The sequence below is a fragment of the Mustela nigripes genome, chromosome X (assembly GCF_022355385.1).
Source record: "Mustela nigripes isolate SB6536 chromosome X, MUSNIG.SB6536, whole genome shotgun sequence".
NCBI lineage: Eukaryota > Metazoa > Chordata > Mammalia > Carnivora > Mustelidae > Mustela > Mustela nigripes.
This window is the reverse complement of record NC_081575.1, coordinates 30,390,259-30,406,636: the sequence shown is the minus strand read 5'-3', so window position 1 is coordinate 30,406,636 and position 16,378 is coordinate 30,390,259. Positions and strand designations below refer to the sequence as shown.

The 16,378-nt window shown below is 48.9% G+C and overlaps 1 protein-coding gene across 1 annotated transcript in view; it reads right to left on the bottom strand.

The window, feature by feature from the left end:
- Positions 1-8,504: 8,504 nt before the first annotated feature.
- Positions 8,505-16,378, bottom strand: part of KIAA1210 (KIAA1210 ortholog) — a 74,058-nt gene continuing 66,184 nt past the window's right edge. Inside the window, exons 11-15 of the mRNA XM_059385189.1 lie at positions 13,891-15,424; positions 12,830-12,991; positions 10,873-10,980; positions 9,720-9,722; positions 8,505-8,677 (exon numbers count right to left, since the gene is read on the bottom strand). Coding sequence (XP_059241172.1) covers positions 8,505-8,677; positions 9,720-9,722; positions 10,873-10,980; positions 12,830-12,991; positions 13,891-15,424 — 1,980 coding nt within the window. The remainder of the gene's footprint in view (positions 8,678-9,719; positions 9,723-10,872; positions 10,981-12,829; positions 12,992-13,890; positions 15,425-16,378) is intronic.

Genomic DNA, 16,378 nt, shown 5'->3' with positions numbered 1-16,378 from the left:
TGGAGGTGGCCCTCGAGTCCGGGCCCCCCGCAATGGAGGTGGCCCTCGAGTCCGGGCCCCCCGGGATGGAGGTGGTCCCTGAGTCCGGGTTGCCCGAGATGGAGGTGGCCCTCGAGTCAGGGTCCCCCGGAATGGAGGTGGCCCTTGAGTCAGGGTCCCCCGGAATGGAGGTGGCCCTCGAGTCCGGGCCCCCTGAAATGGAGGTGGCCCTCCACTCTGGACTGCCCCCGATGGAGGTGTCCGAAGTGGAGGGGGCTGTGGGAGGCCTCGGGGAGGCTGCCTTGGGTCTGGGTCTGGCCCGTGGCCCGGCGGGCATGAGCGTGGAGGCCGAGGAGGACGACTCGGATTTCGGGCCTGTGGAGGAGGACGGGGAGGAGCAGCAGGAGGAGGGTCTGGACATCCTTGTGGACGCCCACCAGTTCCCAATGGTTGGCTTCCGCTTCATGTTCCTGGACCTGGTGCACTCGCTCCTGCACCGGATCTACCACAACAACCACATCCTTGTGCGGCCCCGCCGTGGCCGCGTGATGGTCCGGCCTCGGGCCCGGCAACCCGACAGCCCCCGTTGGCACCCCGCAGCCCCCGCAGGCCCACCAGCGTGGGCAGCTCCGGCCGCGGCCCGCGAGTCCGAGGCCTCGTCCGAGGAGGAGGCCGCCTGGGAGACGGCGGAGGAGCCGGACGAGGAGTCTGAGGAAGGCCGGGAGACCGCCAAGGGTGAGGAGGGACCCGGGTGCCCGAGGGGCGGGGGCGGCGGGCGGCCCTGCGGGTGGCCGGGACACGGAAGCCGGGGTTCCCCCAAACCCAAGGCCGAGGGCCCGAGCGGGAGCCCCATTCCCTGGGGACCTACAGCTTTTGAGAAGGAAGCATGCGGCCCTCTGGCAGCCTCCACTAAGACAGCTAAGGGCCCGGGGGCAGCGGGCAAGCCGTAGGCCACTGTCCGCCGTGGGGGGGGGGGGGGGGGGGGGGGGGGGGGGGGCGGGGAATGGGCGTGGCCTGAAGGAAAAGCGCCAGCCAATGGCACACCTGGTTTCTGCGCGTGGCTTTGAAAATGTCCAGAGTCTCAGAGTTCATCCCCCATCATTACGCACTGACGCGCGCGTGGGCCTGGTACAAGTGAAATATTCAGGGGTTGAGTGAATGCGCTTCGCTATAGAATGTGTCCTTGAGGCAAAACGTTTTTTGCGAGAAATTTTTGACAAAACCTTAGAGAAGGCCGCAGACCCTGATGATTCTGATCCCTTCTTCGGGGAAGGGCCAGAAATAGCTGCACAGGGTGACTGAATGTCACCCTGAAAGTAACGGATCGAGCGGCAGAACTATCAACCCGGAGGAGGTTTCCCACCTCCGCTTTTCAGTTTCTTCTACGCTCCTGCTTCGGGGAGAGGACTGGGTGTCATTAGTCCTTATGCATCGGGATGGTTTTCCCTGGGAATGTCTGCTCCAACGTCTGTCTTATTCTTTACCAAAGGAACAACTAAATTTCAGTATGAGAAGCCTGCCAATGGGGCCAACGACTCTGAAAGGGAGGAAGAAAAAGACAAATTTAACAAAAAGCAAGAAGGAGCCGACTAAAGAAGATCTGCCCCAGCAGAGAACAGCCCCAGAAGATCAGGTATCGCAATAGCTTTGCACATCACCCCAACTTGCCTGGCATTGACCTGCTACTGACAGTCCTTTCCCCACCCCCCAGGTCTCCCAATAAATTAAGAAGTTCGTTTAGAATTAGTTTAAAAATTCAGTTTTACCAGCTTAGACCATTAACAGAAAACTCATGCACCTAGTAATAGAAAATACAGTATATTCTGAAATATATTTCATGGTTGCTCATTCGTTCTTGTGAGGTCTTTGGTCCTCTACCTGAAAGACTACTAACAAGTGGTAAGTGTCTCAGTAACCAAGAAAAATATTTCTTTAGAGAACGGTTAGCAGAAGCAGTAAGGAAATTGGCTAGCTGGACACTAGTCAGACATTCATAGGAGAGACAGTGCCTTTGCAAAGGTGATTACATACAAATAGCAAAAAGTCAGGAATTCCAAGTAGGACCACACAATGATTAATACCTAAATATTCAGGTGTGGATGTTTGTATTTTATGTGACAGTCCAAAGACACTTAGTCATCGTATGGCTATTACTTATCACTGAATTGGCAATTAGGTCTTGAAGAATATCTTATCTTTGAATATTTGGAAATGATGTACACTTCTTTGCATTTTCACAGCTGTGTATTTCATAATCACAGCCTCATTCTTGTATGGTAGATAGAGAAACTGAGAGTCTGGGAGAGTAAGGGAGTATCATTTGTGGAATGAGCAGAGGCTTTTAAGGTGAAGAGATTTCCACTAATTCCAGAATGGCCTCTAGGGTGGGGGTGGAGGGCAGGGAGGGATTTATGGTATCAGGCCAGAGGGAGGCAAGGTTGGTATTATCCCAGAATTGAAGCCATGGGTTGCACGAGCGCCCTCTACACAAGGGCGCAGGTTACAAGAGGAAGGTGTGTTGTCTCTCCTTGCTAAGATACAGCACACAGATGGAGACCACGGACACAGGGCTCTGTTCATAGGTCTAGTAGGTCACTGGTGCTGGTTAATGCTGCCTCATGGTTCCTTTTCTCTCATTTCATCCTGCAGTTGGCGTAAAAGAAAGAAGATGAAGAAAAAAGAAAGAACCTGTTGTTTGTTATTTTTAGGTTTTTCATTTTTTAGAAGCCCATGGGAATTTTATTAACACCGATGTCATTCCAAACTGCATCATCCAAAAACTGATATCCAATGAAATGTGACTCTTTGCTTATGTTTGACAGATACATCTGATAGCATTTGTTCAAGTTAAAAATAAGTTTGTTTTAAATGAATGCAATGGAGTGTAGGCAGATTTTGCTTAGATAAATTATCTTGACTCAGATCTCTCTTTTTCCTCTTTGCTTTAGCCCACTGTACCTTCACTGAAAGGTATCACTCTCCACCATTTGGTGAGCCTGTTTTAAATTAATTTCTTACAGCCCCAAATATAAGAAAATGTCAAGTTTAAAACAATTGTTGTAAGGAGAGAGATGTAGGTCAAGTCTTTAGAGCTACACTGTCCACGACATTAGTAACTAGCCATATGTGGTGACCGAAATATGACTAGTCTAACTTGATATGTGCTGTTAAGTATAAACATGTTAAATTAACTCACTGATAATTTCATATGGATTACATGTTGAAACGATAATATATTGAGTTAAAATGTACTATTAAAATTAATTTTCCCATTTCCTTTCACTTTTTAAAAAAGGTTTTATTTATTTATTGGGAGGGGGTAAGGAGCAGAGGGAGAGGGACAAACAGACTCCGTGTTAAGTGCAGAGTCTGACATGGTGCTTGGTCCCATAATCCTGAGATCATGACCTGAGCCGAAATCAAGAGTCCCATGCTTAACCACCTGAGCCACCCAGGCACCCCTCTTCTTACTTTTTAATGTGGCTACTAGAAGACTTAAAATTACACATGTGACTTGTGTTATATGTCTATTAGACAGTGCTGCTCTAGAGTATGGTTTTGTTTTGTTTTAAAAACTTTATCTACTTATTTGAGAGAGAGAAAAAGCCTGACCGGGGTTGGGGGAGCACAGGGAGGGGCAGACTCCCCGCTGAGCAAGGAGCCAATGCAGCTCAATCCCAGATTGATCATGGGATCATGACCTGATCCAAAGGCAGACGCTTAACTTACTGAGCCTCCCAGGTGCCCTAGAGCCTGGTTTTGAAGGAAACTTCCCTGCTGGCTCCACTGGCCTTGAGGCCAGATTGTGCTGCTGAGCCTGGGCCCAGACACTGAGTTAGAGCAGTGGTTCTCAAAGTTCGGTCCCCACAACAGCATCACCCAGGAATTCTTAGGTTCTACCCAAGAGCTACTGAATCAGAAACTCTGAGGGTAAGGCCAGCACTCTGGGTTTGAACGAGCCCTTCAGGGACGCTGATGCAGCTGAGGTCTCAGAAGCGCTGGTTAAGAGCCATAGGGGAAGAAGCCGAGACTCATCTATGGTAGAACCAGCCTTCATTCACGGGCTTGGGACTGGCAGGTAAACTGAACAGGATGTGAGCTGGCTGGGGGGAGGAGGCCAGAACGCCCAGGGGGCTGAGACACAGGGGGCCTCCGATGGGGAGATGGCGGCTGAAAGCTGCATAAGGAGCTGTTCCAGAAGGATACAGACATGATACCACATGTATGACGTCTAAGACACATGCAAAATGACCACCAGGTCTGGATTGTAGCTACAGATATCTGGGGTAAAAAGCACACATGGGAGAGAAGCATACAAATGCAGCATGTGTGACAGCATGCTCAGGAAAAGGCAAAGAACTCATTTAGGATGGTGGCCCCGGGGGTTTGAGAGGAGAGGGCCTATTTCTGCATTTAGTTAAGGCTTCCTGCTACCCCCTTGACAGCACTTCTCTCACATTCTGTGCCAGCACATTTCCTATGCTAACTTACCCGAGCATTATTTTTTTTAATCGAGGTGAAATTCCCTCTAAATAAACCATTTAAAAGCGAGCACTTCAAAGACATTCACAATTTTGTGACACCGTGGCCCTCTTTCATTCCAAAATGTTTCCATGGGCGGCAAACTCTGATCCCATGAAGTAGCCACTCCCCATTTGCCCCTCCCCCAGCCCCGGGGCAGCCGCCAGTCTGTTTTCCATCTCCATGAATTTACAAACATTTCGTAGAAAGGAAGTCACAGGATATGTGACCTTTTGAGTCTGACTTCTTTCACTTGGCATCACATTTTCAAGACGCCTCCATGTCCTACCAGGCACCAAAACTTCACTCTTTTTTATGACCGAATCATGTTTTATTGTGTGTCTCTGCGGCAATTCGTTGATCCATTCTTCCGTCCGGAGAAATTTACATTGTTCCCGGGTGCGGTGAACAGTGCCTATGAACAGTCCTTCTCAAGTATTTGTGCATTATTCATACATGTGTGTATTGACCCCTCCCCAGCTCCCCACTGCCCCACCACAGTGAACTTCCAAATGATTGGGACCTTATAAGCTTTTATCTTCCCCCCACCCCCAGAACCCTAGGCCCTGAGTTTTTCGCTTAGTAGGTACTCCACTACTGCCTGTTAAAGTAAACTGAACACTTTCTCTTTTAACTGTTGTTTTAAAATGGATTCGCACGTGTTCCTTATGACTAGACCCGGGGGGGGACACAGAGGCACAGACGCCTGGTCATCAGCACCTAAACGGAGAGGGCAGGTCAACAGCACGGTGTGATTCGAGGGCCTTCAAAGTGGTTCCAGTTTGTTGGTGTTTTTGCGGTGCTAGCTGCGGTAGACTGTTGCTTTAAGACCCAAGGGAGAGGGACCTGTGTCCTGGGCCCCACTTTGGTCCTCTCCTGGCTACACCCCAGGCCACACCTCTCCCTACTGGACCAGAAGCCCAGTCCCTGGGGAACAGGGACAGGGTTGTGTCCCTGCTCGCCCACACTCCAGGGCCCTGCCCCCCGCCCCACATCCCTGGCCTGCTGCCAGGGCCTGTGTGCTCCTCTTGGAGCTGTCCCTGAGAGGGCTGACTGCACGGGGCGGGGCGTGTGTGCTCCCAGGCCTAAGGGGGAGGGGGTCGTGTGCCTGAAACAGGGGATGGGGTGTGGTCTAGGAAGAGGGGGTGGGGGCAGCTCTTCCTATATCATCAGGGCAGGATTTAGAGGAGTCTGAGAATTCTAAATACTTTCAGGTCATTATGGAGGTACTTACGTCGTAGAAGGAGATAAATCATTCAATAAAACGTGCTGATTTCAACATTTCAAATACATAGATACATGGTATGTGGGTCCCCAGCTGAGCTCTTTTTCTGACTTTTTTTTTTTTTTGTAAAAAAAACATTTTGCAGATGTTACAAATGTTCAGAAAGTCCAGGTTAAATATCTGGTCCATCACCTCTTTCCCCCTCTTGGCTCCGGGGCTGGGGAGGGGCGCTTGCTTCTGAAAGTACTTGTTCTAATAGCCCATCTTGCTAGAAGACTTGGATCTTGTCCCTAGCCCAGGCTGGAGAACAACCACCAACCACCTCCCACCCTTAACCACCCCCTACACCCCTCCAACTGCAGTACCCTCTCTTCCCACTAGTCCCTTTCTTTGTTCTCCAGGTGTTTATACACCACACTTCTCTAATACCCCTTCTTCCTCACCCAAACACCCACCTGCTGGCCATCAGCTTGGCCAGGTGCCCCTGTGTGGAAGTCCTTTGTCCTCCACACAATTTCTCTTTTTTAATTATCTTTTTTTATTATTATGTTCAATTAGCCAACATATATAGTACATCATTAGTTTTTGATGTAGTGTTCAATGATTCATTAGTTGTGCAGGACGCCCGGAGCTTGGCACCACATGTGCCCTCCTTAATGCTCATCCCCCCGCTCACCCCCACTGGCCCCGTTACCCCCATCCCCTCACCCCCTCTCCCCTCCCCTTCTGAAACCCTCAGTTTCCCCCCCCCCACCCCCGGGTCCTGAGTGTCTCCTGGTTTGTCTCCCTCTCTAATCTCTTCCCATTGAGTTTTTGCTTCCTTCCCTTATGGTCCTCTGTGCTGTTCCTCATGTTCCACGCATGAGTGAGACCCTATGATAGTTTTCTCTGCTTGACATACGTCACTTAGCATAATCCCCTCCAGGTCCACCCATGTTGATAAAAATAGTGGGCATTCATCTCCTAACGTTTTGCTTCTCAGACAACCCTCAGGTCTGACTTATCCGTATCTTATTCGTTTCCCTCCCCACGTGACCAAGACAGACTGCAGAACAAGCTTTATTGAATTTATTTGTGTTGCGTATATATAGTGAAAACCACAAATGCTAAAAGAAGCTGAAAACTTGTAAGAATGCGCATCCAGGCATTAAAAAAACTTAACAAAACTCTTTTTAAGTAAGGAGGTTAACTGTGGAGAAGAAATTATTAATGGATAGCTCTCAGAGTGAGAAAAAAAAACTAATAGTGGTCTACTCTAAAGAAAGGGGGTAGGAACTAATTACCAGGGTCACTGGACTAAAGGGCATCTACCGAAATAAACTGTTCACTATGGAAGTAGAAAGGAAATCAAACTCAATCACTCTAAAACCTAACATTATCAGAATGGCAAAGATACAGTATCAGAAAAAGATGTTTTATCAAGAAAATGCAAAAGCCAGCATATGACTCTACAATGTCATGTTATACCATCATCAAAACCAAGCCCCAAGGATTTAAATTTGCTCTGGCACCTCACTGCTTCTATGATTTTTTTTTTCTTATAGAAGGCAGCACCCCACTCAGAATTTAAAGTTACGGTTAGATGGCAGACACAGTGAGAGGTATAGCGAGAAGAAACTTCTGGGTCTCCTAAGAAAATGAGCTAGGGCCTGTCCAGGCATCCAAGGGGAGCGCTCCCTTAGTGTTTGGTATGTTTGGGAGATGGAATAGAGGGAAAGGACTTGGGGGACTGGCTCACCGGGGACAGGGTGTGCAGGGACCTATCCAGTCTAGTGACTTCTGAGGTATGTGCCTTCAGGAATGAGGGGAAGTAGAAGTTTACCTGATTTCATCACCTAAGGCTTCCAGTTTGCAGAAAGTTAATTGTTCTCAGGCTTTGGGGTTGCAATCTGGCTTTGGGCTAAAATCTTGTGAAACAGAAGCTGTGGGGGAGAGACTAGAAACTGGGCTATGGGAAGGTGTCTTCCTTAAAGCTGGCGTCAAGAGCTCTCCAGGAGCCCGGGGTCTTAAGTGCTTAAAAAAACAGCATATATACAGCATTTGGTGTATTTCTCAGCAACTAGAGAGTCTCAATGGTCTTGGGATAAGAGGTCAAATACTGATGAGCTAACCATCTAGGGGAGCACGAGAATCATCAAGAAAAGTTCTGCCTCCTAGGGAGGTGCTCACTGGTGCGAAATTGGCAATGTGGGCGTGTGCAAAGAGAGAACGTTCTAGAAGTTGCAGGGATTCGGGGGGCTGTGCAGGGATACGAGGGTGGTGTCTCAAAGGGCAATGGCTAACTGGGGGACTGGCTGTGCAAAACTTTTCTCAGAGACCCAGAATTTTCCGTCCCACCACCTCTTCTCAGGGCCTTTGTGAAGCTTGGAGCAGCAATCAAAGAACGGAAGCATTTAGCCAGGCTCCTGACCTGAAGGCCAGTCCTTGGGCCAGATCATCAGGCCATTTCCATCCGAGGGAATTTATTTGATCAAGGGAAATGGCCACCACCTCTCAGTAGCTCTCACAAAATGTTTTTTGCTTCCTCTCTTCTAAAGCTCGCTGTCCAGAGTGAAACATGTCACATTGCTTTTGTAGAGGAAAGGCTGGGTTTTCAGATGTTGGCGGTAACTGTACTGAGTGAGGGTTAGGCTTTCACGTCATTTGTTATGTTAAAATACTTACTGGCTTTAATTGTGCTTTTAAGGTGCTTTTGCTTAATAGAAAGTGGTTGTAGGAAATAAATCACTACATAGCGTTAATGCGACTATTGGCAACAATTCCTCGCACTGGGAGCTGTTTACTGCATGACTTCCGATATATGGGTCCAAGCTTTGGCTTTCTCCTTGGCCAGGGAGAACCAGACTGGCTCTTCCGGCTCTGCTGGCGCCTGGACCACAGCTGGGAGAGTGGAAGACCGCCTGGTTTCTTTGGCCATGGCAGGCATTTGAGCTATCTTCTGATCTTTGAATCCTGCAAGAACCACAGCGAGTGACACACAAGCGGTAGGAAGTTCCTGAGACAATGGGGGAAGTGTATGGGATACAGTAAAAGTTCTCCTTTCAGGTTTCCTCGAGCTTCTAACAGTCCCGTGCGTGTGGCCTGCTACGTGCGGTCTCTTGAAGGGATAAAATCTACCTGGCTCTGGCCACGGGGGCCTGGGCATGGGAAGGCCCAAGAGAAAATACCAGCCAAGCTTTGGGTGGTTATTACTGGACTGGTTCACACTTATAAATTGAGACCAGAGAGGAAACATAAAATATGTCATCTATTCATTTTTTTTTACATTTCAAATCAGGTCATGTTATCTCTGTTTTGCTGATCCTTGTCATGTGAAATGACTAGTAAGGACTCAGTAGATCCACCCAGTACAAGTCTGTGCTAACGAACACTGGACCAACTACTGTGGCCGAACACAAGACCTCCCAGTCCCTGCTTCTACTCCTTCCTTCATCCTGCTTTACTGCTGACTGACTCAGTGCCTTTGACTCAACCCACATGTGGGGGACGCATTAGAATTGCCCAGGGCTCCCTCTCTCTCTCTTTTTAAGCAATCAGACATTTATTTGGTCAATCAGTAGTTCAGGAGACACAGATTTGGGTAAAAGCCTGACTGCTGCTTTACAACTAGAGCTCTTTTTTTTTTTTTTTTTTTTTGAGAATTTATCTTTCTGACAGAGAGAGCATGAGCAGGGGGAGTGGCAGGCAGAGGGAAAGGGAGAAGCAGACTCCCTGCTGAGCAGGGAGCCTGCCGTGGGGCTTGATCCCTGGGATCAAGACCTGAGCTGAAGGTAGATGCCCAACTGATGGAACCACCCAGGCGCCCCAGCTAGAGCTTTTTTTTTTTTTTTTTTTAAAGATTTTTTATTTATTTGACAGACAGAGATCACAAGTAGGCAGAGAAGCAGGCAGAGAGAGAGGAGGAAGCAGGCTCCCTGCCGAGCAGAGAGCCCGATGTGGGGCTCGATCCCAGGATCTTGGGATCATGACCTGAGCCAAAGGCAGAGGCTTTAACCCACTGAGCCACCCACGTGCCCCCCAGCTAGAGCTTTTATTTAAAACTACCAATGCCCAGGGGTGCCTGGGTGGCTCAGTTGGTTAAGCATCTGACTCTCAATTTCAGCTCAGGTCCTAATCTTAGGGTCTCAGAATCAAGCCCTGCATCAGGCTCCAGACCTAGAGCCTGCTTAAGATTCTCTCTCCCTCTCTCTCTTTCTTTCTCTCTCTCCCTCCCTCTCCCCGTGCCCCTCCCTTCCATCTGCAAAATAAATAAACAAATCCTTTAAAAATATAAAAATAAATAAAAACACCAATGCCCACACCATTTCCTGAACTACAAGAATTAGAATCGTTTGCAATGGCGCCAGGGCCATCTGTAATTTTGTAAATGCTTTAAAAGCTCAGCAGATGATTCGAATGCACAGTTGAGAACCACCTGACAGGAGCAGAGGGTCCGTGAGGTTGTTAACAGCTATCAGCAGGCCAGGCCCCATGATTTCATGGCCAGATCATGGCTTCCTAAGTTCCTGATCCAATTCCTTTATGAAGGGGATCAAGGCAGAGGACAAAACTGATTCTGTACAAATCCACCCTCCCCTCTCCCTGCTCCTGCTGTAAAGAAAATCCCCCTGGCACACACCTGTACTGCTGAGACCACATTCTATTCTATCCGAGTCCTGTGTTCGCTTGGCTTTCAACATCTTCCCTGCTTAGAAGGTGGTGAAGCAAGCCTCTGAAATAGTGAAAAGGAGCAATTCGACACCACTGGGCCCATATAGTGGATTATTTTACAGTGTCCCTGGGGCTGTGGAAGGTGAGAAAGTACTGCTTTGCTAAGAGCTGGAAAGGAGCTTGGTGTTTTCCTCTGGAATCACAGCCATGGGAACATTTTAGTGAGTGATCACAACTCTGTGTCTATTCCAGTGTCCTTGATGAGGCAGAGGACTGGGAGACCCTGGGAAAGTCACACAGTGGACCCAGAGTGGTCCTCACAATTGGATTTTCCTGAAACAAGCTAATATCTGTACCTAATGGAAGAGCCATGTGAATTACAAGGCTGATTTGGGGCGGAGGAGGGGTTGGGGAAAGACATATTTTGTTTTAAGTGGAAATTGCAGAAGTTTCCCAATATGCTGCCAGGACTTTTTTTGGAGGGGGGTTGTTTTTACCTGCTTTGGTAAACTTAGGTAGCTTCTTCTCTGCCATCTTCTCCAGTTTATTGACATCAGAAGCAAAAGTCTTTCTGGATTGGTTTTCAGTTGCAAGGCCAGCTCCCTTTAATACAACAATGAAAACAAAAACTTGTTAAGGCCTGACATGGAGGAGTGATTGGTTATTCAGCGGCAAGCCCTGTCCTATTATGAGCTCCACATTAGGCAAAAGGAAAGAGAGCGAGGGAAGGAAATAGCACCAAGAGGAACTTGGCTCAGAATTTAGGTTCGGGGCGCCTGGGTGGCTCAGTGGGTTAAGCCGCTGCCTTTGGCTCGGGTCGTGATCTCAGGGTCCTGGGATCGAGTCCCGCATCGGACTCTCTGCTCAGCGGGGAGCCTGCTTCCCTCTCTCTCTCTCTCTCTCTGCCTGCCTCTCCATCTACTTGTGATTTCTCTCTGTCAAATAAATAAATAAAATCTTTAAAAAAAAAAAAAAGAATTTAGGTTCACAAAACCTCAGCTGGTTCAAGTTTACCACCTTTGAGATCTGGAAGAAAAGGTTGTCTAAACATACAAATAGTGTAAACAGGTTAATGTAATTATCTAACTTGAAAACAACCTTCTCCCTAGCACATTACCAACACTTAACAGCATGCTAACAGAGTGTGGGGATTACGAACAAATCTTATCAAGGAATTGAAGTGAGTTCCACAGGATCTCACTTAGCAAAACTGTTGACCTCTGACTTGCACTCCCTTTTTTTTTTGATTATTTATTTATTTATTTGACAGAGAGAAATCACAAGTAGACGGAGAGGCAGGCACAGAGAGAGAGAGGGAAGCAGGCTCCCTGCCAAGCAGAGAGCCCGATGCGGGACTTGATCCCAGGACCCTGAGATCATGACCTGAGCCGAAGGCAGCGGCTTAACCCACTGAGCCACCCAGGCGTCCCCTGACTTGCACTCCTTTTACCAGAAAGAGACATAGCTACGGGTCTTTCCAGAATTGTACAGTTTAAACTTTTTGAATGCACCTCACCACAACTGGTCTAAATTACTGAGTCTAGGTACCCTAGTGCATTTCCCCCGATGAAAACTTCGACTGAGGCACGCTTTGCCCTTGTATGTCCTATTCCCATAAAAATACTAATGATGAAAATGAAAAAAAATCTTTCAAGGAGAGTTAAACAGATCCTAATGTGATCCCTTGACAGATAGAGTGAGCAGTTGAAAGTACAGGAACGTAGACATATCTCTTGGTATGTAAATGTGATATGTTTTCTTATGTCAGGGTTCTGCGATTTTGACAAGAGGGGCTCTTATTCCAGCACCTCCAAAGACATGGCAAATGGGATGTTGAAAGCTAGACGCCATCCCATCATCCCTGATCCACAGGTGGGACCGTTAGTCTAGTTCATCACGGAACTCTGCTTCTTGCCTCTAGGGATGAGCCTCACTAAAGCGAACCAATAGTCAAAGCCCCAGATACCAAGCGTTACTTTTATAAGGTCAGTCATTCTGGATGATATGAAAAGGTGCCCAGAAATGAAATGTCAAATGAAAAATAGTATGTATGGTTCGATCACATTTATATCTTCTTCAATATACACATATTCATAGGCATAACCCAGTGGTTACCTTTGGGTTTTTTTTTTTCTGTAACTTACTGTTACTGTTACTTTACTCACTGCTCAACTGATTTCACGGAATTCTGCTCTGGAATAATAATCAGGACAGGGTTTGATGTACGTAAACTTCTCATAGCCATTACGTTTCACAAACCCTTTCAGAGCATAGATTGGACACATTATTGTCTGAGTACCAAGCAAGGCTCTTCCCCACAAAGAAGCCCGCGCCTTGATTAGTGCACCCAGAAAGGTGGGGAGCTGTGGGCTCAGCAAAGTTTCCAATGCAAGCGTAGCCAACAAACTCTAGTAACCTTCTGGAGTGTTCTGTGGGTTGCCGCAAGTTCTCCCCCATATCTAGGCTCTTTGGCCTCAGGCTTGGCTCCAGCTTTGTTCTTGGTTTTTGTCTCTTTCTTGGGAATTTGGACCTGGGAACTCTTCTGCTTCTGCTTTACCATGGTTATCCAAGCTGGCTCTGAGGCTGTGCAATCTGAGTGTTGGCCAAGAGCCTTCCCTGAGAAAGGAAGGAGAGCAGTTAGAACAGAAGTGAGGCAGGCAGGGTCTCGAGCCAGGCTGGAGCCCACCCACGTTAATGTACCAGATGGGATCCTTGTTAATTGCCAGATGAAAATGAACAGAGATTCCATCGAATAGGGTCCCCTTCTTTGGTGCCATCCCCACAACCTGGCAAGGCAGGAGCTCCTCGCATAGATCAGTTTGCGTACCATCCTCTGACTGGCCCCTCGCCCTCCCTTGTCCATCCCTCTTCCCATCCCCAGATTAGGGTAGGAGTGGGGTGGCCGAGTGGGCTGGGAAAACTACCAGGAGGCCAGAGGCTCAGGCTATTGATATCATTCCTCGAAGTCCAAGCAGTATCTTATGATATTTGACACTACATATTCCCTTATGCAATCATGTGATTACGTGGGTGTGGTTCTAGGTGTGAAGACCATGGGATGGTCCATGTGAAGGTACAAAGGCTTTGAGAGAGATTAGTGCTCAAAAGATCACCTAGCTCTGGATTCTTAGGCATTTCAGGTGTTGGAAGCAGCTGTGGAAGGAAATTAAGATTTCAAGCTGAGAGTCTGAACGTAGTGTTCTACTAATGAGTTGGCTTTTAAAAAACACATGGTGTTGTGGGGAGAGCATAATATGTGTCTAAGTATTTCGGGAAAGGCATAATATCCTATTGAAAGGGAAGGTGCCCAGAAGGAATAGGCAGATGGTGGTGTGTCCATCACAGAATGTGGATGGATGGATGCCCCCGGGAAAGGGAAGACTCAAAATTAACTATCCCCAAATCCATCAAGCCACAAGCCAGCCCTATCAAAATGACAGCTCAGCAGGCAAGGCTAGAACAGACTTTGATCTCTACTTGGTACCTCCTTGTCCTCCAGAGAGAGAAAGTCTCACCTGGGACCTTATAAATGGGTTGCTTCTTGGCCATGCTTTCAGACTGGGGCTTGGTCTGTTGCTTCTCTGCAAGGTCAGATGCTGTGCCGGGGTTTTCTGCAGTGCCCTGGAGCCCCTGGGAAAAGCTTCTTTTGATTTGCTGTTCTGTGGAAGATGAAATCGGGCCCAAGGAGAGTGAAGAAAACTTTAAAATGTCATCTTGTTTCTCACTCTTGTACTTCTTCAAGGAAGGGACTTTTCTCAGGCGAACTCCAAAAATGGTTTCAACGCCAGTCTCACCGGTGGATTCATATGGATGGCTATTATTTCGATCACTGCTCTTGAGACCCTCTCCCTTGGAGTAAGTGCCCCCCACAGTGGAGGTCTGCCTGGTAGAAGCCGTAGTGAACTTCATGGGTTTGGGATCTGGAAGCAGGGTATTCTTAAGGAGGTCTTCAGAGACTTGTCGAAATTTCCTGGTCTTGTTTGGAGAAGCTGGGCCTCTTGAGAGGGACCAGCTTCCTGGATGGCTCTCAGAGGTGGCGCCTACTGCGGCAGCACTCACAGAGCCTCGACGCACCTGTGGCAGGTACTCAGGCTCTGTCAACACCTGGCAAGGGTATCTGCGATGGCGAGGCTGGTGCTCCTCAGACCTGTTCCAATCTCCAGGGACGCTCGCTGGACCTGCCAAGAAAAGCCGTGGCTGTAATTCAGCCCCCTCCTTGGCTTGGTGAGGGCCTCTGGAAGGCAGTGGCTCTTCAGAACTCTTCCATATTTCAGGAGAGCTCTGAGAGGCTGAGGAGACTTGCTGGTACTCGAGCTTGGCCGGTGCCATGAAAAGGTGTCTGGGGGGCCCCTGCTCCTTGGAACTGCTCTGCTTCGGCTTGGTGGGGACACTTTCTGAACGTGGGAGAACTTCCCTGGGGCCTTCCGGCCTCCCCAAGGGCTGTAAAGCGTGTGCGAGGGGCAGCAGCTTGGAAGAGACGGCTCCCTCGGTACTGGCATTCTCTGGGCCCAAGAAAACTGGGTACTGGACTTTAGACCTCAAGAAAGATTTGGAAAGTTGATTTGTAGATAGAGAATTAGCAGCGCTCTCCGAAAACACTTTTTCTGCCATAAACTTCACAAACGACTGGGAAGGATGCCTGGATACTGGCGGTTTCTTAGCGGATCTTTCAGCAACGGTATTCTCTATACGTGAGGACATCTCCTGAACCTTAGACCTTGAAGAGAACTGGGTAGGATATTTGGAAGCCACTGGCTTCACATACATGGCTGTCTGGGCGGCAACACTCTCAAAATTGTATGATATTTGCTGGACTCTGTATCTCCCAGGGGACTGGGAAGGCTTCTTGGAAGGCCAGGGCTCTAAAGAAGCAACCCTCTTGGTGGCAAACTTTTCTGGAGCTGCGGAGACTTGTTGCCTGACCACTGCCTTGGTCAGGGCCTGAGAAGCCATTCTGGAAGAGAGCTGATCTGTGGAAACGCTCCTCTGGGTCAGGGAGCCGTCTGGAACCAGGAAGGCTGGTTGTTTGACCACTGTTTTTGTCAGAGCCTGAGAATGCATTCTGGGAGACAGCTGATCTGAGGAAATGCTCCTCTGGGCCATGGAGCCCTCTGGAACCAGGAAGGCTGGTTGTTTGGCCACTGCTTTGGTCAGAGCCTGAGAAGCCATTCTGGAAGAGAGCTGATCTATGGAAACACTTCTCTGGGTCAGAGAGCCATCTGGAACCAGGAAGGCTGGTTGCTTGACCACTGTTTTTGTCAGGGCCTGAGAAGCCATTCTGGGAGGGGGCTGCTCTGTAGAAACGCTCTTCTGGGCCATGGAACCATCTGGAGCCAGGAAGGCTGCTTGCTTGACCATTGCTTTGGTCAGGGCCTGAGAAGCCATTCTGGAAGAGACCTGATCTGAGGAAACACTCCTCTGGGTCAGGGAGCTGTCTGGAACCAGGAAGGCTGGTTGCTTGACCATTGCTTTGGTCGGGGCCTGAGAAGCCATTCTGGGAGGGGGCTGCTCTGTAGAAATGCTCTTCTGGGCCATAGAGCCATCTGGAGCCAGGAAGGCTGCTTGCTTGACCACTGCTTTGGTCTTAGAAGACCTTCTGAGAGAGTGCTCCTCCATAGCAATTCTCCTCAGGGCTTCTGCGCCCTCTAGAGCCTCTGAGACAGGTTGCTTGACTTTTGTGCTGCCCCGGGACCTGACAGAGCATCTGGGAAGCTTTGGCTCGGCAGGGGCACTGCGTCGTTCTGGAGGCACGCTCCTTTGTTCTGGAGGAGCACTATGTTGTTCCAGAGGTGCACTCTGTTGTTCTGTAGGAGCACTGCTTAGTTCTGGAGGCGGGTTGCACTGCCCTGGAGGTCCGCCCTGTTGTTCGGGAAGCACGCTCTGTTGTTCTGGAGGAGGACTGTGCTGTTCTGGAGCCGCGTTCTGTTGTTCTGGAGGAGGACTGTGTTGTTCTGGGGGCGTGCTCTGTTGTTCTGGAGGCGTGCTCTGTTGTTCTGGAGGCGC